The sequence below is a fragment of the Nilaparvata lugens genome, chromosome 2 (genome assembly GCF_014356525.2).
Source record: "Nilaparvata lugens isolate BPH chromosome 2, ASM1435652v1, whole genome shotgun sequence".
NCBI classification, from domain to species: domain Eukaryota; kingdom Metazoa; phylum Arthropoda; class Insecta; order Hemiptera; family Delphacidae; genus Nilaparvata; species Nilaparvata lugens.
Window position 1 is genome coordinate 52,658,291 of NC_052505.1, and position 13,544 is coordinate 52,671,834.

Genomic DNA, 13,544 nt, shown 5'->3' on the forward strand with positions numbered 1-13,544 from the left:
AAAAAGAATCCAGGTGGATCGATCTTCAGCATCTCGTTCTGTTTTATATACTTCAACAACTCTTCACATACATTTGAAATAAGACAATCATAAAATTATGGAAATCACTCTTTCAAGAGTGATTTAACTATGAAAACACTTTCAACAACGGTAACAACAAAACTTGCTTCCCGATATTTTGTCGGCAAGTAATAGTTTAGGCTGAGAGCTATGTTCTGAACAGGGGATAATTCAATTTCCAATACAAATAGACTGCTGTAAATATACTCCAACATCTAATAAATATTTACCGATTTTTCTGAATTGAAATACAGTGATAAATGAATGGAGACTTACATGAACGGTGGCTTTGGCCTCTCGGAACGGGTGAGTCTTTTCGCGAGCGACTACGTCCAGCTGGAATCGCTCCTGGTTGTCTTCGTGACTGGCAACTTGTGTCTTTTTCCTGTTCGATCTTCTTCTGAAAAACATGGCTGGCTGTTGCTTGTATAATTTTGTGCTCTGAGTTATTGTCTGTTTAAATGAATTTATTAATGTTTTAGATTGAAGTTTATATAAATTTTTGTGCAAAATTCGCTATTAGTGTAGTAAAGCCAATAGCCACTGTGTTTCAACTGTAAACTAGATAAGTATTTTAGTTCGTAGTTACTTGAAATCATTAGGCTTGTAAGTTATTGTTCTTTGTATATTTCTGTGTTTTCCCAAAATTTTCATCTGAAGATTATAAGTTAATTTGCTCTGAAAACTGGATTTCTCATTCATAGGCAATAGATCCATTCACAGTTTATCAAGAATCTATTTTATTGGAGCCGACAACTTCCTTAGGTGATAGGTGTTAAATGCTAATCCAACCGTTTAAGGAAAAATTGATACCACGGCAAATGTTACCCCTGTGGTGGGACCGAATTACAAAATAAATATGTCCCAAATGGTACACCATGAAATCCCTGGTTGTAAAAAATTATTAGTAGCATAGATATCTTGATAGGTTATGAATGGTTTGTTGCTGAGTGGGAAATCAGTTCAAGAGAGATCAAGTCCTAATGAATATATTATCTGTGCAGACTAGCAAAATGGCATACAATATGAAAAATATTAAAATTGATGATGAGTTAATAGCTACCTTAACACAACTGTTTGATAATTTTAAACAAGAGCAAAATGCTAGGTTTGATGAGCAAAATGCTAAGTTTAATGCTAGGTTTGATGATATGAAGCAAGAATTTGCTGAAAAATTGAGTGATAATCATGAAAACGAAAACAAATTGAAGCAGGATGATAGTAGTGTTAAGTTACAAGATCAACTCATTCAAGTTTCTGATAATGTAGGCCTAGTTACTGTTGTTGAAAAAGTCAACCATAGTGAAAGTGTAGAATTGAGTAAAGAAGTAGGTAGGGAGTTGTCTTCATTGAAAGTCAACTATCAAGAAAGTACTATTGCTACATTGAAGGTTAGGAAAACAGTAAACAAATCGAATGTTTCTATGGATCAGATTACTACATCGAAAGTTAGGAAGATTGTAAACAAAATGAATGATTACATGAGACAGGTTTCTGTGGAGGTTAGGAATAATGTGAACAAAATGAATGTTGCTTTGAGTCAAGTTGATGAGTTCAACTTTCAACTGAGAATTGAAAAGGTGTATGCTATGCATTCTCAAGTGAACATGACTAACTTTTGTAGGCAAAACTGCTTGGTTGAAACAAATGAACCTATGAATAAAATCATACTATTGAAGAAAACAAAACACAAAGTCACCATTGATGTATTAGTATTCAAAGGTTGTTTCAAGTTGCTTATTTACAAGATGATGACAGTGAGTCACATGATGAAAGAGTATTCCCCAACACACAATGATTAGGAATCCTGTGTCATGCCGGGATTCAGAATAGCAATGACCGTAAATACTACGTATGGTAAGAGTCCATAATTGTATCTTTTTTCTTTCCTGTAGCCTATTTTCTTGGCCCTTAATCTTTTCAATTTTCGATTCTTTCCTGTCTTTGTGTAATATTCAGTAAATTTCTTCTATGATGCATATCTTAACCAATCTTGTCCATAGTCATTTAAATTTGTATTTCTTCTGAAATAATATTAGAAGTTGAAATAGTAGCTTATTTTCCTAATCTTTAAATTGTTGATAAAACTTAACTTTTCTAAAATCTATCCATTGTAGTGTGAAGAATTGTGTGCTTGTGACATATTTTTTCATCATGTATCACTTATGTGAAGTGTATCAATTTGTGTGTATTGTTTTAGGGAATTTATTTACCCAATTTTCTTTTCCTCTTGTTTGTATTTTTTAGGGAACTTACTTACCCAGTATTTCATCTTGATCATCTTTGTATCATAATCTTGAAATGTTTATACTTATTATACAGTCTTTAAATTTTAAATTATTTTAAAAAATAATTGGTTAATTTAAAACGTTGTGTTATATTATCAATTGAAATGAGTTAAAGGCTAAAATTTTTCTAAAGTGTTTTGTAATTGATATTTTTTTTTTAAATTTTAAAACTGTTTGTTCTATAAATTTTGATATGATTGATTATCGTTTGAAATGGATGCTGGAGTGTATGTAGAATTTTTAGTGGGGTTTGTTGATTAGAATTTTGCTGGTATGTGATTGTTTTTTTTGAGATGGAAACCCATTATTGCCTAAAGAAGGAATAACAGAGGTTATGACTTAGAGAGGCAGTAATGAGATAATATTTTTGTGTTGATTACTTATGTTGATTGCCATAGATGCAAAAATAATGATTAATAATGTTGATTGCCATAGATGCAAAATGATGATTACTTATGAATATTGTTTGCCTTTGAAGCAAAATATATTGATGTTTTGAATGGTTTCTTGTTTAATGATTGATAGTAAAGTTTTGTCATGAAATGTAGTTTGTGTTTAGAACATTGAAGAGTCGAAATAAACTATAGTATCCAACAAACGATGATTAATAATATTAAATAATTTGCTTTTTATACAATTTTTGAACAAAATTAAAACTAAATAATTTTGAAACCCTGAATGATAAATCATAAATGTGAAATGAACATGCTATAAATGAAATGTTATATTAAATAATAATGAAATGCAATATATTATGAAATGATTGAATAGAAGACCAAATGTCTGAAATTATTGAAATATGTATTGAAATTAAATTTTGTTGTGTTGTTATGATGTTTGTTTTTACAATTTTGATAATGATACAGGGTGTTATGAAATTCTATTTCTATTTTGAAGAATGGATTAAAATGTTGATATTTGAACAGTGAATAAATGAATTTTTTTTAAATTTATCATTGATATGTCCATATTTCACAATTTATGTATTGCTGACTGTATAATAAGATGTTAACAAATTTCAATTTATATATATTTAAAATAATTTTTATGTGTATTAGATTGTATTGATAGCCTAATCAAGTTTTTCTTCTTAGTTTATAAGCATTTTAAGATAACAGGTACAGCACAGACATTAACATTGAAATAGTTATCATGTGAATCTCGAAATCAGTAACAAGTGAACGCCATGAAGAGTGTTAAGAACATTTGGGTGATTTTCAAACTAGTGTGACATAACTACGCCAATATCTACGCCAATATCTACGCTGCGGCCTACACCAATAACTACGCCAATGTCAACACCAATAACTACGCCAAAATCTACGCCGATGCCTGTGCTGATGCCAACGCGAATATCTATGCCAATAGCTACGCCAATGCCAATATCTGCGCCAATGCTGATGCCAAAATCTGCGCCAATGCTGATGCCAACAACAAAAATCAATGCCAATGCCTGCGCCAATGCCAATAGCTACGCCAATGCCAAAATCTGCGCCAATGCTGATGCCAACAACAAAAATCAATGCCAATGCCTGCGCCAATGCTGATGCCAACAACAAAAATCAATGCCGATGCCTGCGCCAATGCCAATAGCTACGCCAATGCCAAAAATCTGCGCCAATGCTGATGCCAACACCAAAATCAACGCCGATGCCTGTGCTGATGTCAATAGCTACGCCAACGCCAATGCCAATATCAACGCCGATGCCAAAGCCGACACCAAAGAATACGCCAATAGCAATGCCAATGCTTATTGCTGACTCTGTATCTCAAACTTCAACACTACTGCATTACCTGGAGGTAATTGCCATCCATGTTCACATTCACAACTTTGAATTCAGAAGAACAGTCACAGTATCATGAAAGAATTGATTCAAAAAATCCTCTCCTAAATTATTCCTGTATGCAGAACTCTAAACCTTGAAAGCTGAAAATATCAAAAAACCAAACCTTACCTAAATTAATCCTCACCTAAATTAATCCTGTATGCAGCGTCTATCTCTTTTCCCAAAAACAAATTACATTGTCATTTCAAGCCTGAAATGTACATTGTATAATTACAAATATGATACAAAATTTATGTGACTCTGTATTGAATTTGGAATGCAGCCGTCTACTACAAACATGAAGCAATGCTAACTGAGATGTCACCGGTATCAAGTTTGGAATGCAGCCGTCTACTACAAACATGAAGAAATGCTAACAGAGATGTCACCTGTATCGAGTTTGGTATGCAGCAGTCGACTACAAGTATCAGCCCACACTTCGTGCATCCAGATCAGCCAACACTTAACGTCATCACATTGGAGTCACACTTAACTGAAAATCATACTGAGTGCCTTAACGGACTGTTTTCCAAAATGTGCATCAATAAAATCAACCGCGACAATAGTGAAAGAAATGAACATTTTTTGATTTATTGAAATTTTATGTGAAAATAAATGTAACAATTCATCAATTCATTTTAAAAAAAAAATATAATAATAATAATTTTTTTTATTCAACATACTAAATTTTTTTTATGCAATAAAAATTAAATTTTTCTATCTATTAAATTTATGTGCAATTTCAAAAAAAAAAAAACTATTCTTTACATATTAAACTTTCTGTTGAGATATTTTTCTTTAAATTATAAAGCTAAATCAAAAGTAATATTGATATTCTATATTTTGAAATATTGTTTGGAAACATATAACAAACGCTATTGATGAATTTTTATAATAATTTTCAATTATAGGGTGACATGTATTGTTTTTCTAGAAAAAATTGTTACTGTTCTCAAATTTAAATTTCAACAACTCTTCACATACATTTGAAATAAGACAATCATAAAATTATGGAAATCACTCTTTCAAGAGTGATTTAACTATGAAAACACTTTCAACAACGGTAACAACAAAACTTGCTTCCCGATATTTTGTCGGCAAGTAATAGTTTAGGCTGAGAGCTATGTTCTGAACAGGGGATAATTCAATTTCCAATACAAATAGACTGCTGTAAATATACTCCAACATCTAATAAATATTTACCGATTTTTCTGAATTGAAATACAGTGATAAATGAATGGAGACTTACATGAACGGTGGCTTTGGCCTCTCGGAACGGGTGAGTCTTTTCGCGAGCGACTACGTCCAGCTGGAATCGCTCCTGGTTGTATTCGGCGACTAGAGTAGCCGTCTTCAGGCGGCCTGCGTTCGAAATCCGGAATGGACTCGGCACAACCGAGCCTGACGACACGTTCGATCCTGCCAAAAAATTCATATATTTTTTAGGGATATGTTTATAAATATCATTCAATTCTGAATATAAGTATGTTTTCAACTTCAAAAATCCAATATTTTTCAAGTTTTCATGGTTTATTGAGTTAGGGTGAAGACATAGTGGAGTGTAGTAAATAAGGTAGCTTAGAGTGTTTAAATACTGCATGTCTCTCCGCTTCCTTCTACCATACATGAAATAATAATTATTTTATAAAAGATATGATTTTTTCTATGCTTCTACCTTTTACCTTACCGTCACCGCTCCACTATGTTCTGACACATTTCAATACAATATGAATTATTTTCAACATTCTCAGCTAGCTTCTCTGCTATACTCTATTTTCGCCTTTACTTTGTTTTGACTCTATACATAATCATATTTATATGTAACCCATATGTAGAGGCATCTCTTCATTGATTCAGATTCACTGCTCAACTGAACTGAAACTACTAAACTGAACTGAACATGCATTATTCAAACTGAACTGGGTAACCAGGAAGGCTCTAGCGAGAGAGCTCTGACATCATCTTGCCTGTCTGATTCGATTATAAAGAGAGGCCTCTACATTATCTTACTAATTATCTTGGGATTATAATTTCCATTCATCCTTTAGAAAAGATTCTAGATGTTTACTGGACTGAAAATAGTTTTGAAATGTAGAAAGTTTACTTAACCATATTTTGGACTGAGTTGCTCATTTACATTCGAGATCGAAATAGTTAGAAGCTTGCCTGTTTTTTTCTCCCGAATAATATACGAGGGTATTTTTTTCAACTTCCGATGTGGTATAAAAAAGTAACTAGTGAGAGTAATTGAATGAATTTATTATCAAAAGTTATTTACATTATTAGTTACTTCTCAACATAGTCATCATTCAGATTGAGGCATTTTTCATACCTGGGTACAAGCTTCTTAATACCTTGTTCATAAAAGTTAGTCGCCAGTGATTTGAGATAGTTTTTCACAGCATCTTGCAGCGCATCGTCTGTTCGGAAGCTCTGCCCTCCTAGCATTTTCTTCAGTTCCGGGAAAAGGTGATAGTCGCTTGGTGCTAAGTCTGGGCTATACGCCGGATGGTCAAAAACGTCCCATTTAAACCCGTCAAGAAGACGCTTCGTCACAGCAGCACTGTGAGGACGGGCGTTGTCATGAATGAGCACCACTCCCGATGTGAGCATTCCTTTCCTTTTGTTCTGCACAGTTCCTCTCCAATCACGCACTGCACTGTCACTCATAAAGCTTTCACCATATACTCGTTTCATTCTACGTGAATTTCTGCTGCGGATAACCCTTCAGCTTGCAAAAAATGAATTAATCTTCGCAACTCACACTTGGCGGGAGATTCTATCATATTAGCCATGTTTATGTGTCGCTAGATGAACTGGTAATGACGACAGATGGCCGAAAACGAGTGAGGTTATAGTGTGAGATGTGCATAGTCAGCTGCCGCGCATTGTTGGCCAATGCCGCTCGCATTGCCATCTAGCGGCACGATCGGAAGTTGAAAAAAAATAGCCCTCGTATAATGATTAAATGAACAAATTATATTAATTGTAAATGAAAATACATAAGATTGATGTGATAGAAACAAGTCTGTGAAGGTGTTCGATTATAGGCCTACTCTTAATTGATTGATATAACTTCCGAATTTAAATACATTTCATTACCTATCTTATACGTGTTACACAAAGTATGTTGTTAAAATGAAAGTCGGAAGTTAAAATACATCAAATACAGTAAAGGCAGTTGAAAAATTTACCTGATATGATAGGAACAAGCTTATAATAATACATTTTTCTAATGTCTAATTACAATGGAAATTTCATTATAATATTGGTCTATTGAAGGATATATAACGATATAATTGAGATGTACTTGATATTGTCCCAATCACTTGTTTATAGAAAAACAAGACTAGTTTTTTGGGCAATACCATTTTCAACTCGCTCTTTATAAATGGAAATTAATCATTCAAATATTGATTTCTTTAGTAAGTTAATGAATCTGAAGTTCCTTAGAGATTGATAATGGTGTAACAACCCAAGTTTCTCTTTCTTCATAAATAAGTGATTACGAGTTATTTTTCCATAAATACTAGATTATTTGATCCCAACGAAATACGCGTATGATTTGGACATTATTGAAATACTATTGATGTTGTTATTATTAGAATAAAATTTATGGAAAAATTATGCAATTTAAATTTTAACCGTCTTTTGAGGAAAATAGTACAAAATTATCATGAAAACTGATGAAAATACTTCTGTAGTAATCATATCAACCAATAATATCCAATCGAAATACAATCTTACTGAAAAGTGTTCCATGTTGTTTACTTTTTGTTCTAGTGTGTTCTGTGGTTTTCTAATCACCAAGTACGGTAACTGATAACAAGACATGACATACAAAATTTTGGTGACAGGAAACGGAATGATTTTTCAACATGAAACGATGATTAGAACACAGGAATATATATTTTTGTTTACACAAATTTCTTAAGATGTAGATTATTTGGAAAGGATTTCATATACAGTAGTTAAATTCAGCTTCCCTTTGTCTGGCTTTTGTCTTCATTGACTGGACTTATATTAGGGAGATATTGGATACGATTTTTCGTTTATGTATAGTTATTGTTGAATCATTCTTTCTCATTGAATACTCGATAAGAAATCTTCGAAATCAAGTCAAGGTTGAAGAGAATTTGCTCCTCTTGTCATTCCACAAAACGATCAAATTCGTACAATTACTATTGGAGAGTTACAGCTGTATGAAAAATTAGCGAATTTTACTATTCCATTTTTTCACGATTCTACTAATAATCAACAGCCTCTAAAATTGGGACTGATTCATGGTTAAAACTTGAAATTGGTTTTAAATTGTGAAGAATTTCATGCTCTACAAGGTTAGGTGCCTCTAGTCCTTCTTCAACCATTTACTTAATCAAAAAACTACCGAACACGTAAAAATGAGAAAAATATATTTATTTAAATGATTTTTTGAAACAAAAGAATCGAGCTTTTAATTTTTTCATCAACTATTTACTACAAATGGAAGAAAAGATTCTGCTCTAACTCTAAGACCAAGTACAAATTTTTCATCATTGTGGGTTTCCAAAAGAACCTTTGAATATAGAAATAAGACATTCATTGTGTATGGAAATACAGGTTAAAGTATAATCAAGGATAATTTTTCTATTTTTCGACCGAATTTGACTTATGATACGTGATTTTGAACGCCTTGACGAGCGGACATGAATGAGTTTTAGTACAAAAAGATCAAATCATTGTGTCAAAAGCCATGAGTCTATGAAATTTTAATCCTTGAGGTATCCTTATGCGCGTCTATAAACTAGGAAATAATAAAATTAAGTGCATCTACCGGGTGATTCTGATCGACTTTGATGTCAGAAACCTAAATCAATGTGCAAGATTTCAATGTGAGAACAATTAAGTTAATGATGGTGATTGAAGCTAAAAACTGGGTGTTTTCCAAAACACAAGGAACATTGTTATCAGGTACCTGAAATCTATCTGAGATAGAATAGTATACCTGTTGTGAGGTTGTAGAGCACAACATTACGCCCTAAGGGATTTTGAATCATAAATAGATTTTTTCCGACCGTTGGCTTGATTTGGCGGAAACTGCAGAAAACTGGAAAAGGAATCGAAAATCCGAGGTTTTTGGGGCACCCTGTAAAAAGAGGGGTTAGAAGGTCAACTTTGTATATCTATGCTCCAGAATAATTGCACGAAAAATTAGCTTGTTCGCAGTTTTTTCCAGCAAAAAGTACCTGGTGACTGGACTAATATTATGGTCAATGATTATAGTGAATTATACAGCGCATATATGCTACTACCATATTAACCATTGTAATCTAATGGTGGGAAGAGAGAAAAACTATAGCTTTCGGTTTTTATTTAATATCAAAAAATTATTTATTTATTACGAATATTCAAATATGTAACGGTGCGAAACAGAAAACAAATGTAATTTAGATAAAGGAAAGATTACAACTATAACCAACAACCAAAATTTCTGATTATAATAATCAGATAACAATTAAAGTGCTACTCGCTTGCTGATCTGTGGTCGTTCAAGCTTTTGAAAATAACGAAACAAAAATTATTATTTAAAATTATGGATCTGAAAAGAAAAAATGTACAATGAACTATTATCTTACTTTACCTTGAAAATTGTCCCTTGGCCTGATCCTCAAAGGTCCGGTTAAACCACTCCCGACTTTAAATAAATAAATATATAAAAAAAACTTCTGCCAGTTAGTAATACATTTTGTAATAGGCAATGATAACATTATAGTTCCAAAATATTCCAATTCATTAAATCCTCGAAGTTCATCCTAACGACTGTTTCTACAGCCCCGTAAGGTTTAAACTCAACTATTTGATTTAATAAATTTCCATAAGAAATTTCCATCTCCAAAACCTAATATTGCAGCCTTTTAAACCATAATATATTAATAACATTACTAAATGTTGGAAAAGTAATCAATAAAACTCGTACTCCAAATCTCAAGCATGTACACTTAATAATCATTCATAGTAAAATTAAACTCAATAAAGAAATATACTGCAATGAATCATATCTAGAAAACCTATATCAAAACTTAAATCCTAAATCCTAAAATTGAAAAGTTCATTCATTATTAGTTCAAATATCAAAATATTATCCATTGCTCAAACGCAATCCCATATTAAAATAAATCAAAAAGATCAAAAACTAATATACGAAATACTAGTAGTTCTGTGAATAGTAGACCTCACGCAGTATTCTCATCCACAAGTACCTGATTGAAACTACAGTAACTATATTACCCACAGTATGGCCATTGAATTTTTTTTCCCGCCGCCGCCATGAAGATTCCAAATATTTGAATTTTACAATGGAGCTCAAAGGCGATTATAAGTAAAATCACTTGCCTTTACTTATTAAAGCATATTTTTGTGATTATTAACTTCGATATAATTTCTTTAATGTTTTCTCTATATTCCCAATATAGTTTTGGAACTTGAAATAGTGATTTGTAGATAATAGCGAGTAAAAATGAAAAGTAGGGAACGTAACCTGAAAGTTGATTTTAATAAACATGTAAGCAATTGAAAAAGAAAACACATAGCCAATTATTATACCATTATTATTCACATTTAGTGATATTTCAAATCTTAAGCTCGTGGTAATGCAACTCTAAATCCATATTATATCAATAACTATTGACCAATTATTGAACATGTTTTGGGTAGGGTACTCAGTACTGAAGAGAATCAATAATAGAAGTCAAGATTTACTTAATCAGCACTTAATCACGGTTGAAAATTTCATAAAATGTTATATTTAATTGAGCCGCAAAAAGTATTTTGAAATTGATTTACTTGAAGTTCGATCCAATAAATTGGATGAGGAAATACAATAAAATTGAAATTTATCTTTCTGCATATTTATCTAGATCACTGGTTCTCAATAAGTAGTCCGCGAAAGCTCTAGAAGTGGTCTGCGATAAGTCCGAAGGAAGGAAAATTAATGTTTCAAGCTTTATTAGTGTTTTTAAAATGTTCTGTATTGCCTATATAGAAGTCTAATCAATTTCCCTTCGAAAATGATATATCAAACTCATCGTGAGTTCAAAATATGTTTACAATCGGTAAAAGAAGTGCTAGGTTCTAAATTTCTAATGCTATAAGATAGGACTTAAAAGTTTGTTTGGAATCTTAATGGCGGATTTGTACTATGTGACCGGGCTAACCAATCAGAAGCGTGACAGTCAATGGCCATACTGTGGGTAATATAGTTACTGTAATTGAAACTATAGACCTTAGGCCGGTTACAGAGCTCGACCGACCGTCAGTGCGTATGTACCATCCTGACCGTACGCATCGATGAATCAGTTTTACACATTCAGAGCTCGACCGACCGTCAGTGCGTATGCACCATCCTGACCATACATAAGTTTTTCTGACTCACAAAATGGATGCCTTTACAGATTTTTATTGCAGCTTATTATCTTCATAAACGAAAGATTAAAAGACGTAGATATCAAGTTCACCCGATGGTCGCCCAAAGAGCATTTCAAAGGGAATTTAGTGCCATTATATACATCATTGCTTGGGGTGAAGATACATTTTTCAACTACCTCATAATGTCCATCAGAAATTTTGATGAGTTATTTCGAGCTTGTATCACCATTGGGAATACTTGCAGTCACTTTAAGCTACGGATCAAATAAATGTAGATAATATTAATAATATATTATATTTTTCAATAAAAATCTAGAAATGATTCAAGAAATGTATAGAAAAACTCTGAATTCAATATGACAATATTAATTGAATTCACTCATTATGCTATTCAATTCAATATCAGCTGATTGTTTGATCAACATTGGTTATGTTGCGATCGGTCTACTAATCAGTACAGCTCTGAAAGCTTCTATTTTTTTCAATAGCGCGTCAGTCGACCGATGGAACGGATGCGCACGAGCTCGACCGATGGTCCTCGTACGCTGTATAAAACGCATGGTCCTGACCGTGCGCATGCGTGCCGTCAGTCCTGCTCTGTACGGATACATGGAATATCTATGGAAAAGACAAGCGCGACTGACGTACGCACTGACGGTCGGTCGAGCTCTGTAACCGGCCTTATGGAAATACAGCAATAGACTGGCTTTCCACACATCTGTGTAATCACTTGTCAGCTGATTTATGATGAATAATTTTATAGTCTGATTTTTACTAATATTGGCGTATGAAGGAGGGTCCTTTTTCCTTTTATATTATCCTTGAAATGCAAAATTTCCAAAAACCTTGTATATACGTCAACGCGCAATTAAAAAAGGAACATACCTGTAAAATTTCAAGAAAATCTATTACCGCGTTTCGCCGTAAATGCGGAACATATAAACATTCAAACATTTAAATATTTAAACATTAAGAGAAATGCCAAACCGTCGACTTGAATCTTAGACCTCACTTCGCTCGGTCAATTATCACTATCTATTATTACTAACAAATACCAAGAAAACCCAAAATTTTCATACAAACTATATTTCAATCAAAATATATTTCACGATTCCCACTTAACAGCTCAATTATTTCCAATAACAATTATGAAGTCCAAACTTTTCATTTCCAACAACTTGATCAATACTTTCTCGATATAAATCATAGAAATATCTTAATTATTTGAAGCAATCAAATTAGAAGATATTCAACTAACTGTCTTCTCCCTCAACAAATAATAATAATAATATGTACACTGCAATAAGTAATATCTAATTCATCTATTAAAATAGTCTATCCTAATGTAGCTTAGTCTATTCTTATCATTATTCTTTTTAGCTCATATTTCCTCCATGAGCATTATTAATCTTTCCTCAGATAGGAATTATTCTCAATTATTAGACATCGAATATTACTCTGGTCAGTGTTGATCATTGAATGACAATTATGAATTAGCTAAAGGCCTCGTTCTACTAGCAATATTGTCTCATGTGATACTTTCGCTGAATCTGCAACGTTCGTTTTTCAAACTTCTCCAGAATTGTTTCAATAAATACCTCATCGCTATTAACGCTTAACTGGGACACGCTTTCCAAGATATTTTTACTATCAGATCGCATTAAATTGATCAAAATTTCATCATGTTTTTCTACAGAGTTCTCATTCACAAATTCATCTGGTTCACTTTTATTATCCTCCATATCATTCAGTAAATTACAATTATTCAAATCTGACTCAGTGTTTTTTATTTCACTGTTCTCACGAATTCCTGATTCACATTTATGTAATCGGTTCAATATAATATTTTCACGACCAGCTTATTGTTTATCCATAATTGATTATTGATTATCAAAAGATCGTTGCCTCCTGTTAACAGAATGTTTATTATCGTCATCAATATTTTTCGTTTAAAATGAATTAGTAA

The 13,544-nt window shown here is 32.5% G+C and overlaps 1 protein-coding gene across 1 annotated transcript in view; it reads right to left on the reverse strand.

Moving 5' to 3' along the window:
- The window catches only part of LOC111051066 (cadherin-87A), a 196,797-nt gene that overhangs the window by 47,541 nt on the left and 135,712 nt on the right, over positions 1-13,544 (reverse strand). Inside the window, exon 29 of the mRNA XM_039421490.1 lies at positions 5,424-5,593. Within this exon, the coding sequence (XP_039277424.1) occupies positions 5,424-5,593 (170 nt within the window). The remainder of the gene's footprint in view (positions 1-5,423; positions 5,594-13,544) is intronic.